Source organism: Plectropomus leopardus, chromosome 6 (assembly GCF_026936395.1).
Source record: "Plectropomus leopardus strain MGB_pleo_1.0 chromosome 6, ASM2693639v1, whole genome shotgun sequence".
In the NCBI taxonomy this organism is placed as follows: Eukaryota; Metazoa; Chordata; class Actinopteri; order Perciformes; family Serranidae; genus Plectropomus; species Plectropomus leopardus.
Window position 1 is genome coordinate 33083491 of NC_142181.1, and position 24193 is coordinate 33107683.

A 24193-nucleotide genomic window follows, 5' to 3' on the forward strand; every position below is an offset into this window, starting at 1 on the left:
AAATGACCTGAAAATTTGCTTTTAAAAAACAGAACAGGAGCTGAGTGTTAGTGTACTGTATACATTTTTATCCATATAGTGTGCTTAACCATACTTACTCAAAAATGGAAACAATGTTTTATTAACTATTCTTTATCATACTTTACTTTTATCCCACGCCACCACCTGAGCTGCTGCTGTTCACTGTGAACTCAGAAAGGCGAGTACAAGATTCTGACTTGTTACTCTGTAAATCTGGTCCTTCATGTAATTCAATATTTTCAATAAAGCAAATATTATTTGCCTTGCTAATTTATTATTTCTCTTTCTCCACCACCCGAGCTGCTGCCCTTCACTGTGGTCCAAAGGGTGAGTGAGATCTTGAATTACACAAAGATAAATAAAGTCATGTATGTTACTGTGTAAAATAGCCATGTATGCACCCGTTTACCCTCCTATTATCACTTTTTTTAATAAATCAAATATTTTCTGACTTCCTCTCAGTCCGCAAGGTGATGGAAGAAAGCAACAGAGACTCTGTGTTCCTGCTGCACATCCACTGTTACCTTGACAACAGAGAGGAAATGCTTACATCCGTCCCACAGGACGAGCTGGAGAGCAGACAGAGGTAACAGTTAATGAAAACATTAACAGACTTTTTCCTGCAAGTCTTGATATTACTTATTGAATGATTCAAATGTAATTAATGTCACTCATTCTATTGTACTTTAAATATTTATTATTCATTTATTTTATAGAGACTCAACCTTCCTGCAACACAGCCAGTGTCACCTCAACAAGACAGCTGCAGAGAAGTCGTCTGTGTTTCAAATAAGTGAGTATCTTTATATTACAGAAATAGCAACACATCAACATATACTTATGATATGTCTTATGACTAACATCTTAAAATACATTGTGTTATAGTGAGTGTTTTCTAAACTAAAAATACCCTGTGACAGATTAATGATGTTAAATTACTTTATTAACTTTATTTTGGTTAACATTGATGCCGCCAGCAGAAATTGTGTTATATTTCCTTCTCACATGACACAAAGAGCATAAAAGATGGATTTGTTGTTGCAGGACAGGACTCCTTGTGTCCACGAACTCCTGAGAGTGGATGGGAACCAAACCACACTAAGTCGCCATCCCAACCATCCACTGAGCGCACACTGTCACACTCATCTGTAAACCTCAGTGGTTTACTAATGCATTCAATAAAACACTCAGAAATATAAAGTGACTCTATGTATTATCAGATTGATTTTTACTTCAGTGAGTTCATGTAAGGCTTTTGTCAATAGTATAAGTGGCTAAAATGCTACTGAAACAGCTGTGACACCAGGAGTGTCTTAAAACAAAAGGTTACCCTGAGTTATACGGATTATATTATGAAATTTGAAAGCATTACCACACACCCAGAAGCTGTGAGAAACCATCAGTGATTAGGTAAGTAAGAAGATGAACTCACTGGAGCGGCTGTTAACACTTCAGAAAGGAGAGAAGAAGCGTACTGAGGTCTTCAGCTGCTGCATAACATCAAAAAGACACACGCACACAAACTACATACGGGACTGATAAATGAAACGATCTACTGTAAACAAGTGGAGGTAATGCCATTTGCTGAAACACGGAAGGATAAAACTCTATTATATATGGTACAAACAATTCAGTGGTCACGAATGAATAGTTGGAAATTACGGGGACATTACTTAGTGAATTTCATCCTCTCCATCTTGCAGAAACACGTCTCACTGAAGAGATATTTACCAGTGAATGAATATAAAGGTGCACAGAGAATTAGAAGTGACGCGATGTTGCCTTTAAAAAATTACAACATAAAATATTACAACACGTGTATTCAATTTCAAGGATCATAACATCAAGTGTGGCTGAATCTGATGAAGGTCAACTGGAGTTTTTGGTTTTTTCACTTTGAGGGGTCAGATTATACCAAATAAACCCTAGTTATTCAACAAGTCACTTGGCAGTCTGAAGGGCAATATTGTGCATGGTAGGCAGGTAAAAAGCATATGCTCATTATTGCTATGTAAAGGCAGTGAAATTTGGGAAATCTTTTTTGGTATTTTGAGTTCAGGTAAACATACAGGCCTCTAGTGGTTGTCAATTGTCTACTCTAAAATGACGGCCTATATCCTATAGTAAATATCAAGTTATAGTTGTTTATTGCTTTTAATGGGTCATTAGATAATGCGGTGTGGTTATAACAATTGTGCAGGGTTGGCTTGGGCCATGGTGATAGGGCCCAATGAGATGTGTTTTCATGGAGCCCAGAATTCCTGGCGACGGCCCTGGCTGCATGTCATCCCCTCTCTCCTTTCAATGCGTACTGTCCTATAAAGGATAAAATAAATAAAATATTTTTTTTAAAAAAAAGATTTGTAGATATATTTATGACTTATATTCAACAGAATACAGCAAAAAGATGAGAAAACCATTGTTGGTAAACCCAATTTGTCGCTGCACTGACAAATGCAAGTTAAGACTCTACCATGCAAAGAGAAGCCCATATATCAACTACATTTAAGAAACACCCCCCTCTTCTCTGGGCATGAGCTCATCTGAGATAGATTGACACAGTAGAAAAGTGTGCTGTGCTCTGATGGGTCCACATTTCAATCATGGACATCATGTCCTCCAGGCTTAAGAGGAAAAGGACCATCCAGATAGTTACCAGCCGCTAAGTTCAACGCCAGCATCTATGATGGTGTGGGAGTGTGTAAGTGCTCATGGGTAACTTATACTTCACTAACATTTGTGTGAGCACCATGGATGCTGAAAAGTACATACAGGTTTTGGAGCAGCATATGCTGCCATCTAGACGTCTTTTTCAGGGACATTCTGCACTTGTTACAACAATATGGCTTTGTAGTAAAAAAGTGCAGGTACTAGACTGACTGGCCTGCAGTCCAGACCTGTCTCCCAGGCTATTAAATGAGGTATTATGAAGCACAAAATATGACAACAGAGGCCCCAAACTACTGAGCAACTTAAGTCACATATCAAGCAAGAATAGGATAGAATTTGATTTTCAAAACTTAAACAATTGAGGGGAGGGGGGTATGAAGTAGTTAAAATGAGCTCTGCTGCAACTTCCTGCAATAATAAAGTGCTGTTTACATGTTCATGCATTAATAATACTGATCTAATAAAATCATAACAAAATGTGGGGAACCAGTTCTTTTACTTTTGATACTTTAGGAATATTAACCAGTACATTTTTTGCAGGTCATTTACTTGTAATGGGGCATTTTTTTTGCATAGTATCACTACTTATGCTTTTGTAAATGATATGATTTCTACCCCCACCACTGCGTTTGAGCAGCACAACCTCAATATCAAAAGACTCAAAAACAACAATAAAAAACATTTAAAAAGCTGTTGACTTTCCAACAATCACCTCTAAAAGGAGGCCCCAAAGCAGATGCCTCCTGACCCCTTGGGCCCCTGTGACTGCGCCCTGTCGGCCTGTTCAGTTATATATCCACACTCTTATTCTTTCGTGTTTCTGCCAGTGAAGTTTGAGTTTCAATAGATGGCGCTCTGTCCTTTATCAACCAGTTACAGAGTTAGCTTGCTACTCATGCAATTGATCATAAAAGTAGCACTACAATGATTTTCAATACTCTAACAAACATGTTCAGGCAGGTTTCCAGGATAAATTGGCCAAAAAATGTGCTCCTTTTTAAAATCAAATGTAATGAAAATTCACAGAGAGAGACACAGTCCAACAAACAGGAACTATCAGGAGTGTGTGTGTGTGTGTGTGTGTGTGTGTGTGTGTGTGTGTGTGTGTGTGTGTGTGTGTGTGTGTGTGTGTGTGTGTGTGTGTGTGTGTGTGTGTGCGTGTGTGCGCGCATTTGTGTGACAGTTATATGAGTGGGTTGACGGACGGCTCAGCTGTCAGGCAGGCAGAGAAGCACCAGCAACTGACCGTGGTAAGTCGGCCATATAAGGTCACTGGTCTCCGGGGAGACTCCTCCAGGCCTCCGTGCTTCCTGCAAACAACCTTCTAATACCTGCTGCTCAACACATACTCACCTATAAGGGTCAGCAGGACTGAGATCAGGGTCAGGGGGTCAAATGAACAGGTTCTTGTGAAGTTGGAAAAGGCGCCCCCCAAATCAGAGCAGTGTGAAGCTGACAGCGACGGATGATGTCTGAAAGGTGCAGGAAATAAGAGGAGAGCACTTTGAAGCTTCTTTCTCAGCAGCTTAAAACAAAGTACTGTGAGGAAAAGTTTTTGTTTCAGCTCCTGAACATGTTATAAATCAACTGCATACAGCACATACTGATCAACAGATACTATTTGTTAACTGCATGAAAGGCATAATCAGGCAGCACTGACAGGTTTTTTTGGCCCATCTATTGTGACTTGAAGATATCTCATTTACCATTATTACTTTTGAACAAATAAACAGATTTGACACAATTTGTGTCAGAATTTTGTGATCGCAGTCTTGTATGTACCAGCAGACACTCAGATCTAAGAGCCCTAAAACACCAAGCCGACAGTCAGCTTTTGGTCAATTTTGGACCGTGGGTAGAGCGTCTGATAGAGCACTGTTGGCGCCAGTTGGCCCTTGTTGGATGTTTTGGGGGACAATTCAGCATGATGAATCAGTATCAGAGACGGAAGAGCAAACAAAATCACTCTGATTGGCGGTCCAGCTCTCACACAAGGAAAAACAGAAGTAAAGAAAGCAAACAAACAACTAAAGTCAAGAGGGCATGAGATTGAAGCAAATTTTTGGCTGTAAAAAAATGTTTCTTTTTTGCCTTCTAGCTCTTTAGCAGAAACATATCATAACTGTGTTACTCTTCACAAGTGCATAGTAATTTTTTTCTTTCAACATTGTGATATATTGTCAATGTGCTACCTGGGTAACTAGTGTCTTAAATCTGTCCTGTCAGTCTTCCAGTTTCCCTTTTTGAATGACGAATACAGACAACCACTATCTGCTGCTATGGAGAGCTATTAGTTGGCTGTTAGCTGTAGACTTTGCAGTGTGTTCAAGTGCAACTTTTGGCAGGAACACAGGCGACGCAACTTCATCGTCACTAGTTCTTTGATGTTGGTTTGGTGCGTCTCAGCCTCATAATGGTTCACAGGGCTGAGTTTAATCACTAAAACCAAAATGAGAACAACATTTAACACCCTAACATTGCATTTTAAACCTACATTCTATAAAACCTGTTTTCATTTAATAGAACAAGCCTAATCTCTACATAGCATTAAATGATGTAACAAATGTCATATAAATCTGAAGTTATCTAATAACAAGTACAAAGCACAACAAAGAATTAAATAATTCAAAATTATTGGGTTCCAACTTTTGTTATTTGACTGTTTTTGATACTGCAACAAAATGATTTGGGTGTGAAAGTCTTGAATCTTAATCTTGGTTTGTTATACAGCACTTTAAGTGTTAACTCTTCTCTCCAGTTGTTTCCTCTGGGAACTGGACTCCTCACTTAGTGTCATTAAACTATGCAGAGCCACCGCACATTCTTTCCTCAACCTTTGACCTCTGAGCAGAAAATAGAAACTACTTTATTTGTTCATCTGTTGCAGTGAAAATATTTATATACTAATAGCTGGAGTCCACAAGGATACAACTGAAATTAGGCCCTGAACTGAACCAATTATCTCCACGATTTAGCTTCTCAGTTATGTACGTCATTTTGCTTGTTTCTTTAGGTAAATATTAACTGTTCTCTATTGTTGACAACACTGCAAAAACTTGTGTTTTTTAGTTTGTCTAGACTGAAGACCAGCGGGCACAAAATTTGCTTTAATGTAAAATCTCCTGATTGAAAAGCTAAGCCTCGCTAAATCAGTTCAGCTTTCTAAATCTCTTCATAAAGCCCACTGACCTCTATAGTAGCTGTTAAGTCTTTGTTCTTAAGTCCAGTATTATTGACTCATTAACTGTTGACTCCATTTATTGTTAACTCATGCTGTGTTTCCTTTTCTTCCTTTTATGTTCTGCAAAGTTCTTTAGTTATTCTTAAAAGTTATTCCAATATTCTCTGTGATGTTGATTTGTCTGTATCAGCTAAGCACACACACACACACACACACACACACAAAGACGTGCGCAAGCGCGCACACACACACACACACACACACACACACACACACACACACACACCAGATCAATAAGACAGCTGATATCATGATTGAATATGTCGCACTGTTGCATTTTGCAGTCACCTCACAGTTGCAGAGCTGCAGCGTCCTACTCTGAGGACACATTAGCAGCAATGCCTATCATTACAATGTCAACACTAAAAATAATAACAGCATGTTGACTGTGCATGCAAACAATTTATCCTCTATTTTTTTTAAATCCACACACAATCGATTAAAAGATCAAATTCTTGACAAAAGGGTTGCTGCATGCAGCCACCAAGAAAATATGATAATAAAAAAATACCTTCAATTCATTTCTGATGTTTTGTGTGTGTGTGATGTGTGTGTGGGGGGTTTCAGTTCAATGCTGAGGTGAGACAGGCGGTTGGATTTCACTCTGGCAATACAATACTGCTGCTGACGCCCAACAGACAGCCGACAGCAGGAAGAAATGACGATACATTCTGCAGTCAGATGTGTGTGTAAATATATATACGTGCACATCAACGTGCACAAAGATATGCACGAACAAAAAAAAAGAACACAGGTGTGCATGGTGAACATAACTGTGTGGATATATACACGCAGACACATGTGATCCACATGAGTTTCCAACATCTCACTGATGTAAAATTAGAAATGAATGACTTATAGAATTAACTTACATGAGCCAACTTACAGCTGACCTGATTTATTTATTTTTTTGATTTGCATGATTTTAAGTAACCTGTGTAACTGAATTTTTGTGGGTGCTTTCACTTGTGACAGTAGTTAAGGCTGAGACATTAAGGCCCAACCCCAATTCACCCCTTGCCCCTGTCACTTCACGCTCACCCCTCTGTTATGCATGTTCACGTCTGGGTACAGGGTGTCCCAGTTTTCTATGAGATGGACGGGGAGGGCGAAGTGTTAGGACTAGACCTCTCTCGAAACAGAGGTTTGTTAGAGCCACACTTCAAATCAAGTGCTCTGACATATCATCAGCAAGATGGCCGCACAAGCAAAAGAAACCCACAGACGTGTTTTCATAAGATCAATATAGCGGCTAAGGCTAAACTTAAAGCCACTGAGGGGCTGCCTAGACAGGCTACTAAACTGACGTGCTCGCGTGCCTTCGTTCCATCATTCTCTTCAATGAAACATGCAAGAATTCTGCTGAAAAGAACAGCCTGACCAGCTTAAGATGGTTTTGCTGGTTGACCAGCTTAAGGTATGTTTTCACATAATAGCTGAAACTGTCAGGGGTCGGGATCCCATGTTTCCCTCTGCTACCTTATCTGTGAAGCACACAGTCTCTCCCTCACTCACCATACAGTGAAGCTTTGAGGTGCAAGGTGTCGGCATGGTGACTGTCACCCCCCCGCTGCTCCCACCAAACAAAGCTCTGATTATTAATTGTTGATTAATGGCAAAGCTCCGGAGCCCAGATAACAGTATTTGGGACAGTCCTAATAATTTGATGTTAAATATTGATAAATCAAGGTCATGACTGACAGTACCAAACGGTTTAACTGATGTAAAGCAGTGTGGCTTGCGATTGGACAGACTGTTGGTTGGAAAGGTACACAACACCAGCAGAGATCTCTACTGCACAGACTCTGGCTCCAAATGACTTCACCAGCACAAGATGGCAGCAGCCATATCCAGGATATTTTGGCTTCATTTTTTGCACAGTAGGGCTAAATGGAGACACATCATCCATTTTTATTTGTAATCTGTGGTGCAGACTGGCAGGGTTGGAGCATGAGGTGCAGGGCACAGCTGGTGGCCTGGTACTGAAGCAGAGTTGTTGTTTTTTTATTGACTAAGCATGAAAATTAACTTATGGACAATTTTTAAATGTCATGGCAACCACAAAAGGCTGCCTGTAGGTTATGCAAGGGAAATCACCACTGCAGAGGATGCAAATTCCCAACATTGAGCAATACTTTGTTTATGTAAACACCAGCATACTGATGACGAATCAGGGTCTTGAAGTGTTCTCCCATTTCATGGGGGAGGGATTTCATATCCTATCCCTTGTAGTTATGTTCCAAGGGACAAGGTGATACTCAAAAATAAGGACTAGGGGTAGAAATATGAATTGGGATTAGGCCAAAATATGTCATAAATATGTGAATAAATAAGCATTAAAATTACACATCATAAATAATGCCAGTCAATCCCTGGTATAATGTGTATACTCTCCTCTTTGAGTTATCAATTAAACCCCAACTGTTTTCTCTTCAGTGTCCAGTTATTCTGTCTACTTTTCAGCTGTCCTGCTGCTTTAGTGGATAAATATTTAAGTTTTGTAAGTCTGGTCAAGTGAAGGTGGGGGAACAGATGAATGGACAGTGGAATGGTAGGGGGGACAGACGGACTGACAGCTGAGTCGATGCAATTCAATCGGGTGAGCTGGTATCGGAGATGGGAGGACCTGATGAGGCGGCACTAAAGATAGAAATCAACGGTTCACCCCAGGCAAACTGCCACCCCCCCACCCATCATGAGTACCTCATGTTTCAGTGTGGGCTCACCACCTTCACCATCACCAAATCATCGAAATTCAAATTATTATACAAAAATCAGATAAATTAATCCAGTCGAATTAGAAGCTGTATAACGATGCCCAGCGCAGATGGGTGAATAATCAATAGTGTGATTCTTTTAGGCAGTTCAGCACCCAAACACAACTACTCATTTCACAACTATGAGAACACTTTCAGCTGTTCAGCCTGTGATGATTCTGTCATCAAATTAGGTGATGTCAACAACATTAGGAAATAATTTAAGTTTTTAAATGTTTAATAAAAATTATGCCATGCAAATTATGTTCTTCGTGTATAATAAACAAATCTACACAGTGTTCACTGCCAACTGCTAAACGTTTAAATGCTAAACGTTAAAATAATAATGTGCCCATGACTCTGCACTAACCACACGAGAAAAAAGCTTAATTTACACTAGCTGACAGCAACAGCGACGTAGCAACAATGCCAGCTGTGTGGACAAGAAAAAAAAGAAGAAAGGCAAGCAAGAAAAAAGAGAAAAAGGCAAGCTTGAGCAGTTCATCGACGCATCTGACACATGTTGCACAGTGCACATGCGGGCAGTGAGTCCTGAGCCACAGACTTTGAAATGCTTCGCAAAGAACATCAAAAAAGTGCTATGTGGTCTCACTTTGAGTAAAATGTCAACTTTGTGACAGTGTGTTGGCTTACTCCAATAAATCATTTGAAATATAAGCATCCCACACTGATGTTGAGTGATGCGAGTGGCAATATAAGTGCAAGCCAGACTACACAGCAGCAACAGCAAATATCAATAAGGGCTTTCACTCTGAAAAAGTGTGTAACAGTTGGCAAGAAGGCGCCGTTGTGTGCTTTGTTTTGTTTGACGTTTGAATGTGGTTTTGCCCCATGTTTAAACTCTCTCTAGTGAGGCACGGTGAAACAATAATGTTATGAACATGGACTTAAGAGAATCTTAGATACTACATCATCACAATGAAATTTCAAATTGAAAAAAAAGGCCACCAGTCACAAAAATGAACCAAAGTGATTTTACACATTGAGAATGGCTCCTCATTCTCCTGTCCACTCATATTTATTGATATTAGTATCAAATGTTTTAGTAGAAAAGGCATATCGTTTGTTTTTGTGAACAACTGAATGGTTGTGCTGCTCTAAATGTTGCTGCTGTAAAGAATTGTGGGATGGCAATTTCTTATTTCTTTTGGCTTTGGATGGTCCAGTGTGTCCTATGCTGAAGGAGATTAGAACGGAGGCATTGCGAGGCAGAAAAAGACTATTAAACTGAAGCCCAGGCCTCAAGCAAATGAGAAGCGGGTGACACAGCGACACAACAATCCACCTCGACAACCCAGGCAGCAATATTTTTCCTCCATAACATATCTGGTGCAGCTAATCAGTATCACACAGTGTAAACATATGTTGTAGAGGAAATAGAAAAAGATTCAATGATGTGTACAAGCATACACAAAGCCTCACATCTCATTGGCCAAAACACGGTCACGCCTTTTCATTCAGCCCGGCTCATTCCACTGCAGCACTTTTCATCGTGTGACCATCTTAACATGCACACATTGACAGAGTCGTCTTACAAATGCCTGGGTCTATTTGTGGTGCTCCCCAAACTGTTAACATGATTTTTTCCTGCTCTGGTTCAGGACTCAAATGTCTGAAACAGTAAGTCCCGGTCATATCTGAGGAATCCAAAGAAGGTATGAGGGCTTCTGCTGTTTCGTGAGATCATCAGATTCTTTCATCAAAGAATTACTTTGAGTTTTATGAAGTTATATCTTTAAATGTGGAGCATAGAGGTGTTCAGCTCAAGTTTACAACACAACACTAACATCAAGTCTGTGAAACACAGTGTCATGATAAACACCAACAAGAAGCACAACAACTAACCTTCAGGAGGACCACATCTTGTACTTTTTTAATTCTTGTCATACTGTGTTTTACATAAACCATTTTTGTGTTTTCTTTCACTCGTCTCTCTCACAACAGGAACCACAAGGACAAAATACGGACCTATAGGTTGCTGTATAATGTAGATAGAAACATTCCAAATGTGCGTCAGTGGAAGCCGTCAGTTGTCAAGACTGCCAGTTGTTCCTGGCAACACCCATGTGTGAATGTGTGAATGCATGTAACCCTCAACTGCTCCCTAAGGCGCCCTGCTGTGAATAAGAATCTGCTATCGGGAGGACAACCAGCTCAGGCAAACTTTATAAAATACATGCAATGAATGCTTCAGAACTAAATAAACTTCTTTAATACCATGACTTCTTGTATGTATGTGCGTTTACTCACACACATAATGCATCTAAACATATTAACAGAATCACATACTACATATACAACCTCAAATGTCAAATTAAAAGCAAACACCCAAAAAATACCAGAAAGGCTGAAAACTTTTCAACAACAATCTAACAATATTAGCTTTACAGAGGTCGTATTAAATGGAAGACGATATTATGCAGATATTTAACACTTTCAAACCTGAGCAAATTGACTTGAATACTTTCAAAAACATGGAAAGAAGGCGATGAGCATCTTAACAAGAAATGACCCAAAAAAATTAGCAAGAAATTGGTAAAAAGTAACAAGAAAATTAAGAAAAAAAAAAAAAAACAGGGAAGGAAACAGGAAAGTATCCAAAATAAAAAATAAGAATATATATAAATAATAAATATACATCTATATACATATACATCAATCCTATAACCTTAATTTATATGTATAGTTATAATAATCATTAATATATTTTTGTTAACATTTTTTCCAAGTTACTGATAATACAGTGTCTTGTCACCTTTCACTTTTTTGTGTGTGTGCAATTTGCAGGACATTTCATGCCAAGTTGCTGGTTGCCTTTTTGCCATGTTTTGAAAGAAATCAAACCAATTTGTTCACAATTTGTTTCAAAGGATTAAATGCTTGTGAAAGGCATCTGAAGGCAGCACAAGAAAACTGATGTCGATGCAGGTTTCAAAGGGTTAATGTGCAAGTTTCCACCGCCTGTATGCATGTATGGATGCATGCACACATTTGCGAATGCACAAACTTTACCAACTCTACAATCTCATATGCAATTCATAACACAGAGTGGTCTGTGCAAACCATTTCCTCCCTTATCCTGCTCCCTCATATGGATCAGAACCTCTTGTCTAAAATTTCCTCACAAAGACTTAAGAGGACTTTAAATGCATTACATTTAAATATGATTTTGGATAATATGCACACTAACCCCATTAAAGAGTTAAACCATTGATTGATTTTTGCACACTCTGTTTATGAGATTCAGTTGGAATCACTATAAATGATTCACAGTGTTCCTGGTTACATAACTGTCCTTGGTGCCTGTTTCCCCGGGGCAGCTGCAGGGTGCTAGGGCTGTGGAGGGTGGTAAGGGTGTGGGGTGCTGAAGGATACAATGACAGTCTAAACTGGGATACTGGATCTGTTCCACAGAGGCAAAATACCTACAGAAGTAACTGGTCTGAATGAGCAGAAGACACACAGCACATATCATGCTTCAGTCAGCGTGACCTTTGAGTGTTACTGATGGGGCTTTGTGATATAGGATTTAGTGGAGGCTAACAGTGTACTTTTATGTGTGAAATAGTCTTAATGTATCATTTTAGGTTGCTACAAGTCCACGATGGTATCTCACAACTACTGGCGTCACACGTCATGTACTCATAATTTGAAGACAAAGCCAAAAACTGGTCACGCTACAGCTGTGAAACTGGAGCTGACATGAACACAACAGTCACCTGAAAAGTTGTTCATTTAGCCAGTTTATCGCATAAAGTTGAGGGATATCCATCACTTGACTTTGAATAACCACATTTATATGTTAAGAAACTAGTTGTGATTATTTGGTTTATAGAATTGATCATCATCAGCATAATGCTCCGGTTCAACGAGTTTAATGCATGGATACATTTCCACATTTGTGGACAATAATGTTTTCATAAATTCAGAATATATTAAGAGAGTCTGGATACAGCCATGGAGGCGGGGCCCCGTTCATTCCTATGAGACCTGCTCATTGATACATGAAGCAAAAAAAGCTCTTTTTTTCAGGGATCTATGAGCCCATGAGGCTCGTGCACTACAGGCTTATACTGAAAGTATGTGCTTTAATAGTTAATGTATCCGTATAATAAACATCTGCGCTCTTCTTCTCTGTTATGTTTTGGGGAAACCTGGATCCTATGTAAGACTGCTGTCTGCGTCAGTGTCTCTCAGCTCCACCCTGCAATTTCTACTTTGTCACATGATGTGTGTATGATTTAATATGTGTCTGCAGATAGATTAGTCAGGTCTATCACATTACCGGTGTGGGGTAATGATGCTGGCACTCATACAGTGAAGAACTGGACTCAAGGTTTCACAATTAGTATATATAATTTGTAGAGTATCACCCTCTGGGAGCACAGGTCTGAGTAATGGTCTTTGCAATGGACACAAAGTGATACTCAGGGTCCCCAAACATTTTCATGGACAAAATTTCAAAACTTTTCCATTACTTTTCAGGACCTATAATAAAGATTTCCATGACTATTCACAACATATGCTCCGTACTTTCAAAGTACCAATTTTAACAGTTGTGTGTGAATATGAAACTTCTCAGAAAACCACAGAGCACACACACACTCAAGACGGGCTGAGCAAGCTGTGCACTTACAAATACTCAAACATTTTAATACCTATACAAACACACTGGAATTCATGGTTTCTCTGCGCTCACTTGCCAAATGTCTGAAGTTTGGACAGCCTGTCACTATGCATCACTACATGACTTTCAACACAGGCAGCAGTAGCACAAATCTGAAAGTTACACATACAGATACAGAAATCCAATCTATAATCTTGAATTTTATGATGATGTAATATAAGACAACACGGTTACTATTACTCCTAAATATGATGACAGATTTCCAGATACTCTGCTTCACTGACTTACCCAAGGACACTTATGAAACATGGAGGAGAGACTCAGTACAGTACACGTGCACGCATGCCAAACCATCAGAGCCACCTGCTCCTCTTAAACAGACCTGTTCAAAACAGCTTGATCCCTTATCAAACATAAAGCTGCACTTTAATGTAAAAAAAATGTTAATTGGATGTGCTTTAAAATTTTCATGTAATTTTACTATTCTGTAAATACTGGACATATGAATTACTGCAATATTAATTCCACTGCATGGAAATCTGATTTAGCAATTCAGTTGCCAGAAAAAAAATGTTTGCATTTAATGTTTCTGTGAACCCCGGATATGTTAAATTTGAGTTTCATATAGTGCGGATTTGTTGAAATGTTACAAATGTTTTATGTTACAACAGTGCTGTGGTTAATGCATGGTTAAGTTTAGGCACAAAAAGCACTTGGTTGGGGAAACATTATGTTTTGGCTTAAAGGTCCAGTGTGTAGGATTAAGGGGAATATATTGGCCGAAATGGAATATAATATTCATAACTATATGTCTGTTGGTGTAAAATCGCCTGAAAATGTGAGACGTTTGTGTTTTTATTGCTAAATTAAAATTACCCATTTATATCGAGGTCTATTTACACTGTGATGAGTTGGTCCTCGCTACAGAGCATGCCATGTTGTTTCTACAGTAGCCCAGAATGGACAAACCAAACACTGACTCTTGATAGGGCCATTCATGTTTTTGTGTCGACCACTTTAGTTTACCTACACGCTTGACACGCAAGAAGTGTCAGTACTGCAACCTCACTGCTAGATGCCACTAAATCCTACACACTAGACCTAAAATACACAGTTTGGTTGACACAAACACAGCAGGACAACAGTTTTTTTATTTGTTTGTCTTCAACGGTGGCTTGCTGTTTTGCTGCCTAGCAGCCGTCTCGCCACGGTGTCACGATATCCACCATTCCCTCCTCCTCATGAGAAACTCAGCTCGTATACATGTAATCTGAACTCTGTCATACATATGAAATGTACAAATGTAACATATCCGTGGTGTGCAGAAATGTACATGGCCGACATTTTATCCTGGGCGACTAAGCTGGATTTGAAATTCAAATTTTTGATGCAGTTTAACCATCATATGAAGATTTTAAGCCTTTTCTACAGTTAGTGTCATTGGAAATCACTCGGCACAAGGTTAAAACACTGGACCTTGCCTTCACTGCAGAGATTTTGCGAATCTAATTTCACCACATTTCAATAATGACTGTGCATGCATTGAATATATAAATGTGTGATAAATGTATGAGTGTGCATGTAAGCGCTGCTGTCCAGCACTGTTACGTCCTGCAGGCTCTCAGCAGCTACGAGCAGGCAGCAGGTGAAAGGTTGGACCGGGTGGCTGCAGCTGTCTGTTCGTTCTTGCCTTTTAGAAACTCACCCGGGCACAGAAGACCCCCTACAACCAATCAGATGAGGGGACCCTGTGTCTAATCGTCCAATAGGGACAGAGATCTGGGTATAAAAGCTTAAGCCCATCACCTGGCAGATTTGGGCAACCCCTACATTTGGTGGACAGGATCTGATCCCGGGATCTGTTACCTCTTTCTTTTCTCCAAAGCAGGTAAAAACTGATGCATTAGAAAGCCTTTTTCAAAAATCCAAGGGGATAACTGTGGTGATTTTTCTTTAAGTGCGGACAGAAACCTCTTCCTGACCAAACCTCCTGAAAACCAGATTGTTTTTTTAAAAACATTTTTAACCAAATATCTGTCAGACAGATTGGTGACCTCTGGAGCCATGAAATTTTTTCTCTCCTTGCATTTTTGTCTTGGATTCCTCCAAAGTTTTGCACATTTTTCTTGATATGGAAACTACTAAAATTGACTCTGATTTGTTCTTCGATCAGTGCTCACTGTAGTGAAACTTGGATTCCGGTAGCACTATCCACTGGTAAAAGGACAGTTATGTGTGCGGCGATGCAGTGTCACTGAAACAGTTGTGACTATCAGCTGTTGCTGACACTAGCAGGGCAGACCTGATGTGTGTCTTTGAATAGTTTAGGAGTGCTTGATTTAGTCATGGAACTTGCGGGGCCATCTGTGAGGCATGCAATGCTTTGACCTTTGAGTGCACCAGGTGTCATCAATCAATCGCACCTCCAGCAACTGACTTTGACCTCTGTCTGACGGAGAGAGAGATCAGCTGTCGGTTTGTTCTGACTGATTCTGCAGCTGCAGTTCTGCATTTACATTTTTTTTTCTGAAAGCATTTTGTTTTTACAAACTTCCAAACTTGAGACATGTGATTGTTTGGGTGGTAAATTATGTCTTCAAAAAGGCTTTTATAGATCAATTACAATGCAAAGCAAAAAACAAAAAGAAAAAATGTCAAATATTACTAAATTAAAACCACTTGACATTTTAAGCATCTGCATTTCTGTGCTTTGAAACACTGACTCAGTTTTAAAGTTTTGTTGCTTCTTGTAACAAAGTACTTCCTCTGCTATCGATGTATCACAGCTTAGCTCGGCCACTAAGTTTGCATCAGTCTGAGGCTGAATGGAGCGAGAGAGAAGAGGGATCATTCCTGTAGCTCCCCTGGAGAGATGGGAGGGGTGCAGGACAAGAGGCGTCACGGCCACGCTATTAATAATCCTCCATGTGAGAGGGGGACAGGTGGCGAGACAGTCAGAGAGGCAGCATGTAGACAGAACAGCTGACAGAGAGAGAAAAGAGTGAGACAGAAAGAGAGGAGAATGAGAAGGTTTCTTCTCTTCACCAGAAGACTCATAGATAAGGCACTTGAAAAATATGGAGAAATACCAGAAAAGGAAAATGGTATTCATTGCTATGCATCAAAGAAACATCATTTTTTGACAAATACATCTTGTAGCAAGTAAAACTATAAAACCACATTTTTTTAGGGCTGCTTCGATAACATTCCTCTGATTTAACTCAATAAGGAAAAAAGTGCCTGATTATGGTACAGACCAAAGTCATTCAAATAACACTAATATACTACAAATGAGTCTACAGGCACTGCAGACTTGCACAAATAATACCTCTTTTGCTCGTGTTTCATCAGGTGGAGTAAGAATCGCAGCCATGGCGAAGAACGTTCACAACGACTACAAGATGAAGTTCTCTGTGGATGACGAGTATCCCGATCTGTCCTTGCACAACAACCACATGGCCAAGGTACAAAATCTACAGACATGGTTGGCCCATGGCCGCACAACCCAAAACACACATCCTGCAACAGGCACCTATAAACTGCAGCATATTGCTTTATAGAAAGGTGTGACTTTTCTGTTCCAAAATGTACCTCAGATGAGACAAGTCACCTAAAAATTCTTCACTGTGACAAGCACAATTTAAAAAAACGACAGTGGACATCATGTGACACAATCACTGACCTGCACTGGGTGTCATCTGCTTCACAGGTGCTGACCAAGGACATCTACAGCAAGCTGAGGGGAAAGTCCACCCCCAGTGGCTTCACCGTGGATGACGTCATCCAGACTGGTGTTGACAACCCCGGTAAGAAGGAGCATGACATCACAATTAAAACGCACCACCAAAGACAGGGGAACTCAAATGAACTGAAGCAAATAATTCATGACCCTCACTAGATGTCTTCAAAGCTTCATGGGAGGTCACAAGGCTTTCTTGGTTTTCAGGGGTGATTTTCAGGGGTGTGAGAAAACTCTACATTAGGCTGAAATCTCAGCATTTCATTCATTCAATTGTTGTTTCATAAAGTTTCGATAATTATTTACGACACAAACTTAAAAAAGAAATCTCACAGAATAAGGGCACGGCAAAAACCTGCGCATAAATATATATTCTAAAAGTCATCACTCTCTGCTAAACAGAAAGTGCACTTAAAACAGCAGGACAACCCCTTAAAGCCACATCATGTAGGATTTCTGTTCCGTGCCCTTTGGCACCCACTGATGGTCTTCAAGTGCAACTCCACTGTTTTAAATCATAGCACTGTTACAACTCCCCCTCACAGACAACGTGCATTTGACGACAAGCTGAGGGATGCAAAGCCGGCAAAGACGTTCTGAGAGGCCAAAGAATCATGTCAATTGACGAGATACAGAAATATTGCCAAATTTATTATAAAAAATAACAACCTGATAACTATGATAACAGAGCCAACAACAACAAAGTGCAACAACCAACATAAAGCTTGCAAAAGAGCATATCATTTACTTGTCTGACAGTAACGGAGCTAGCTTGGTGTCAGACTTAAAGGCCTGAAACTCCCGCCAACATGTAAAAGTCCAGCTTCATGCCAAGCAAGCAGGGAACGTTCCCATAACATTGGCTAACATTACCTACAAGTTGCAATAATGTTTTAAAGAACACATTTGAATCTAATGTTTAAAGAACGTTTTATGGATGTTCATTATTTTAAATAACATTCCTTTGAGACTAAGACATGTCGTTAGAACTGCAACATTGTGAGGATGTTTTGGTGATGTTGAGAGATGACAGATCATAGATAATTTTCTTTTATAAAACTTTCCCACAATGTTACATGAGAACACAGGAAGAACGTTTTCAAAGTAACATTTAGAAAATGTTGAGGACTGAGATTACAGACCTTTTTTTCTTTTTTAATGAAATTATAATGTGATGTGACTTGTTAACAAAAAAAACAACATTTTAAACATTTTTAGATAGATTTCAGTTTATAGAGAATGTTACTCTCACTTTAGGAAGAACATTCTCAGAACTAAAAGAAAACTTGCCACTGAAAATGCCACTAAAACATTGCATTAGTTGCATTGTACCATTCTCAGAACATTTTTAGAACCAAAAATTGCTAGCTAGGTTGCTCACTCACCTCTTTTTTTTCTCTTCCAAGCTTCCTCTGTCACCGTCCTCGTCCGTCTCTCAGCCTCGGCCATTCTATCAAACAGTACTGAGACGAGCAAACTGCCGTTTTTCCGAGCTGAAGGCTGGTGTGTGCTGTAGCGCCATAAAGCAGTACTGCGCACTTCTGCGGCCCACTGGCCAAGTTACAAAGTGCCGAAAGCAGACGACCAGGGCGCTCTGTGGGAGTGGGACAGACACCATTCTCACTATTGAAAGTCAGTGTATGACTAGCTCAACTTTGAAACTGCTATTTAAGGTGGAAAAGCTACATAATGTTGCTTTAAAGGCACAAATTGGTTTATTCCACCCTTGGGTGGGCTTAGTCTTTAAACAAAGTAAAAACATGTAAAACAAAATATTCAAAAGTGTGTGAAAGAGACAAGAATCAAGAGAGGGAGGACAGGGGGCCCCCACAGACAGCTTATGTACAGGGCCCAGAAAAAGGGTGCTACGTCCCTGCCTCCTCACATATAATCTTTAATCTGAACTGGGCATTAATATCACAAACCTCCTCTTCCTCCCTCGTGTCCCCAAGGTCACCCCTTCATCATGACCGTGGGCTGCGTTGCTGGTGATGAGGAGTCCTACGAGGTCTTCAAGGACCTGCTGGACCCCATCATCTCCGACCGTCACGGTGGATACAAGCCCACCGACAAGCACAAGACCGACCTGAACTTCGAGAACCTGAAGGTGAGCAGATATTGTCATTTTCATTGTATTATAGATCAGCACGGCTTTAACCGTTTGAGACCTGAGCAACTTGACGGGATTTCTTTCAAAAACATGGAAAGAAGGTGATGAGCAACAAAAGAAATTAACCAAAAATTAGCAAGAAATTTGTAAAAAAAAGAACAAAAAAAAAAAAAAACATGAAAATTATTCTTTTAAAAACCAAAACAAAACAAAACAAAAAAGACTTTTAACATAACATTTAACAACATAACACAACATAATTTTAAATATGTATGTATTTTAAATATGTAATTATCAAAATAAAGAATATTTTTTTCCGTAGACAATTTACCCTAGCTTTTTTAAAAATAATTTTCTGGAACAACTACTTTCTAGCAATTTAATTTCTTATCAAGTTGCTTGTTGCCCTTTTGTCTCTCAGGGTGGTGATGACCTGGACCCCAACTACGTTCTGTCCAGCCGTGTCCGTACCGGCCGCAGCATCAAGGGATTCACCCTGCCCCCCCACAACAGCCGTGGAGAGCGCAGAGCCATTGAGAAGCTGTCCATTGAGGGTGAGTGTCAAAATATCACTGGTCATATGTAACTAAGTGCATTTACTCAACTACTGTACTTAAGTACAAGTTTGAGGTACTTGTACTTTATCTGAGTCTTTTCTTTTAGTGCTACCTTCTACTCCACCAGATATTAAAGGGAAATATTGTACTTTGAACTTCACTAAATTTATAAGACAGACTTTGTTACTTCACAGATACACAAAACTTACAAAGAGCTTATAAAATATTAATTTTGTTCTAAATTAAACTACAGTTTCTGAAAGTACAGCTGAAACAGCTGGGCAGTTTGCAACCATTTTATTATTTTTTGTGTGTAAACACATTTCATGGTTAGAGCTTCACAAATTTTAAAGATTTACTGTTTTTCTTTTAAAACATTTGAATAATTTTGAGATTTGTATTCATTTTCACAAACCAAACAATCAGTGGAATAATAGAGAAAATGACCATCAGTTATCAGTTAACCCTTTAAAACCTGGACAAATTGGCAACGGGAAAAATACTTTCAAAAACATGGGAAGTTTGTGTGGTATTAGCGCGTTTACTTGAGTAATGTTCTGGATCTTACTGTCTAACTCCTGCCCTCTGTTCTCACCTCTCAGCTCTGGCCAGCCTAGAGGGTGAGTTCAAGGGAAAGTACTATCCCCTGGACGGCATGACCGACGCCGAGCAGGAGCAGCTGATCGCTGATCACTTCCTCTTCGACAAGCCCGTGTCCCCCCTGCTGACTTGCGCTGGTATGGCCCGTGACTGGCCCGACGCCAGAGGCATCTGGTAAGAGACACACACACAAACACACACAGATAAGAAATGACATAAAAAATCTGATTACAAATTAGACTCTATTGTGTCCCCCCAGTTTAGAAAGCAAAAACAATAATCAGATGCCATTATCAACTGTAAAAGCAGATTTTCTGTGCCTATATAAACACACACTCACTACACAAACGACCCCCTCTGAGCTCCATCTGCCCTCCCCAAGCCAACCTTTAAGACCTCACCATCTGTCTCTTCCTCCCACAGCCCTAATATTTAAAATCCTGATTATTCCTTTTTTCAAACATCTGTTAAAGTGTGTCAGGAATACTGAAGCACAGTGTGCACAGCTGTAGGGCACACTGCCCTTTACAGTGGCCTATCATCCTGTAAATCCACCACTGTGCAGCTCAGATTATTCATTGTGAGCAATAGTGTTTTCTTCACCTTTCTGTGATGCTCTTTAAAAAAACTGTATTCATGCATTGTTGGGTCAAATTACTGGCTCATGAACATTATGTTCTGTATGTGTGAATCAAGTGAAACTGAGCTGAATTTTCCCCCCTCAGGCACAATGACAACAAGACCTTCCTGGTCTGGGTGAACGAGGAGGATCACCTGCGTGTCATCTCCATGCAGCTGGGAGGCAACATGAAGGAGGTCTTCAGACGCTTCTGCGTCGGCCTGCAGAAGGTGAAAACACAAAAACATGCATGCATTTTTTTACAGTTCTGCAGACACATAAATCTGCGCGATTTAACCAGGTACAAGAGTTAAATTCACCTCCCATAATCAAAACGGCTTTCTATGGTTTCTTTCTTTGTGCTGCGTACACTGTCTAACTATTAAACCTTTTTATACAGACCTTTCATCAGTGGTGGAACAAGTACTTGGTGGAACAAGTACTTCAATCTTGTATTAACTGAAACAGTGTAAAAATACATTACATACATAGTTAAGTAAGAGTACAAAACATCAATATATACTTTTAAGCACCAAAAGTAAAAGTACTTCTTATGCAGAATGGTCCCTTTCAGAATACCGTATATTATATTATTTAATTATAACTACTATTGCATTAATGTATCCATTTAATGTTACATCTGGTAAAAATGCAGCTCATTTTAACTGGTTGGTCTGGTTAGCATTTAGAAAAATCTGTTGTTTTTTACAATCATGCATTATTAATTTCACTTTCCTCTTCACTGGTCAGATTGAGGAGATCTTCAAGAAGCACAACCATGGCTTCATGTGGAACGAGCATCTGGGCTACGTCCTGACCTGCCCCTCCAACCTGGGAACCGGCCTGCGCGGTGGTGTGCACGTCAAGCTGCCCAAGCTCAGCACACACGCCAAGTTCGAGGAGATCCTGACCAGGCTGCGTCTGCAGAAGCGTGGCACAGGTAAAACAAAACAAAAAAAAAAGTAAGAAAAACAGGTTAAATGGACTCAAGATAGTCACAAGTTTTCAAAAGCTTTCTAAATTAGATTATTTTGTATAATCTGCTCCAATTGTTTTTTAGTTAATATCATCATTATCTTCTACGTCTCTTTCCTGAATATCCAACATATCCTGAGAGATACATTTTCAGGAGGTAGTCAACTTAAATAGTTTTTCCCTCCGCATCTCAGAATTAATTATAAGGGAGAACTTCTTGCTGAAAATAAATTTGTTTAATTGAAACATTCATGCGAAACTCCAGTTAGTTTCACGGGAATATTCAGTCAGTGTCACCTCTTTCTCGGGGTCTTTTTGGGGTTAGCAAGTATGTTCATACATTGATGGACTACTACTTACAGGGGACAGGCCCCCCTAGCCTTCACCTGCAATATGCCACTCAACAGAAAGAGACCCTAAATGAGAAAGAAAGATAAAATGGCCACAAGGAGATGCAAAACAGCTGCAAAGAGACACAAAATGACCACAGAGAGAGAGAGAAAATGACTACAAGAAGATGCAAAGCAACTACAAATAGACAAAATATTTGTTAAACAGCTGCAAAAAAACAAGACCCTAAACTAAGAAAAGACAGAAAACAACCAAAAAGAGGCACATAAGAGATGTGAAACAGCTGCAAAGAGACACAAGAAGACGTGTGACAACTACAGAAAAGATGAAGTGGCAAAACAACCACAAAGATTCACAGACACAAAATGACTACAAAGTGACACATAACAACAAACAGACGCAAAACTATAAAGAGATGCAAAATGACAAAAGACACAAACTACAGAGAGATTACAACCACAGACAGACAATAACTATAAAGAAACAAAAATTGACAACAAACAAAGTAAAATAACCTCAGACACAAAAACTATTGAGGTTACTCAGTACTTACTCATATTACTTAAAGGGCACAAAACTAGAGAGACACATAAAGACCGATGCTGCCTTCATGTGCTTACTTACAGTCGTAATTATGAGCGGGAAAATTGGGAAATGTTGAGAGCTGTGACGTTAGCGCGACGTTTCAGGGCAGTAGAAATGGTGGAAAGCATGGAAAGTGTCAACAACTGACAGTTATATATTTCGCTATTTTGTTCCTAGTAGCTAAGATTTCCTTTTGGTAGTTGCACATTTTAGCATATGCATCTATTAGCTGTAGCAAGCAAGCAGACATTTAACTATAAAGCATGCCAGGCGAGTATACTAGCATTGACCACATTAGTTAAGTTGCTGACTTGTTGTCCTAAATGCCTAAACATGGCGGGAAAAAGTCAATGTTGTTTTTTTTTTTTTTTTAAACCAATTCACGTGCAAGGATGCCAAAATTGTGAAGCGTTCTCACTTTTAAAAAAAGAAGAAAAAACAATTCACGTTCTATTAAATATAAATTTAGATCACATGTAAAGTGACTTAGATTAAATATATGAAAAAAATAGTAGGATATTTATGTAGGAAAGGTGGCAGGGCCTTTTGCATACCTGTCCCCGTTGTCTCCTGACCATACATGTTCTCCACAAAGTTTTCATGTTCTGGGTGACATGGTAGACAGAGGACTCAGCGTGCTCCCCTTCTTCCTGTCCCTCCAGGTGGTGTGGACACAGCCTCCGTCGGTGGCGTGTTCGACATCTCCAACGCTGACCGTCTGGGCTCCTCCGAGGTGGACCAGGTCCAGCTGGTGGTTGATGGCGTCAAGCTGATGATTGAGATGGAGAAGAAGCTCGAGAAGGGAGAGTCCATCGATGGCATGATCCCCGCCCAGAAGTAAAGAGGACAGACAACCAATGACCGAGTGACTGTCTGTTTTTTTTTTTTACATGATAAAAAATGAACTGGTAGCCTGGTTGTAAAGTTATCTTACTGGTTTCGGCCGACTGGCTACTTCCTGCTTACTTCTTTCCATCAAGAGGACACTCCACATTTCTGTCTCTGCTCCTTCCTTTCTTTCTTCCTCATCTTTTCCTTTCCTGCTTCTCTGGTTTCTAATTTCCTGTCACTTCAATCATCTCTCTCCCCATCTTCTTTGTAACATCCTGGGATCAATCCATGCATAGTCTGGTCACGGCTATGTATACGCACCAAAATGAAAACTTTTTTTGGTTGTAAAATATAACTGGACAATTAAATTATGCCCCATGTAACAATCAAACCTTCTCTCTCTCATATTTTCTTAACACACATTTTCCAGCCACTCATTACAGATTCACAGTGATGCTTACATAAACTGATAAAGTACATTTCAATATGT

General features: G+C 39.7%; 1 protein-coding gene and 1 long non-coding RNA gene across 3 annotated transcripts; one reads left to right on the top strand and one right to left on the bottom strand.

The window, feature by feature from the left end:
• Positions 1-766: 766 nt before the first annotated feature.
• Positions 767-19142, bottom strand: LOC148189442 (uncharacterized). Of its 2 annotated transcripts, XR_015776856.1 has the most exons (4): positions 19001-19142; positions 18461-18669; positions 4045-4163; positions 767-2337 (listed from the first exon to the last, which is right to left on the bottom strand). It is a non-coding gene; the product is annotated as an uncharacterized LOC148189442 (long non-coding RNA). The 2 variants fall into 2 exon arrangements; XR_015776857.1 differs by lacking the exons at positions 18461-18669; positions 19001-19142 and adding an exon at positions 17019-17128 and having other exon boundaries at positions 803-2337.
• On the top strand, positions 15067-24094 carry ckmb (creatine kinase, muscle b). The gene is made up of 9 exons (XM_042486204.2): positions 15067-15224; positions 16688-16800; positions 17046-17142; positions 19028-19182; positions 19607-19739; positions 20345-20516; positions 21068-21191; positions 21712-21901; positions 23535-24094. The coding sequence occupies exons 2-9, from the start codon at positions 16708-16710 to the stop codon at positions 23711-23713; spliced, it is 1143 nt and encodes a 380-aa protein (XP_042342138.1). The 5' UTR covers positions 15067-15224; positions 16688-16707; the 3' UTR covers positions 23714-24094.
• The last annotated feature ends 99 nt before the right edge of the window (positions 24095-24193 follow it).

Excerpts from the sequence above, each read along its gene's own strand:
- ckmb (XM_042486204.2), top strand. The coding sequence starts at position 16,708 with ATGGCGAAGAACGTTCACAACGACTACAAGATGAAGTTCTCTGTGGAT. Across the intron at positions 17,143-19,027 it reads GACTGGTGTTGACAACCCCG|GTCACCCCTTCATCATGACC; the intron begins GTAAGAAGGAGC and ends CGTGTCCCCAAG. Across the intron at positions 21,902-23,534 it reads TCTGCAGAAGCGTGGCACAG|GTGGTGTGGACACAGCCTCC; the intron begins GTAAAACAAAAC and ends CTGTCCCTCCAG.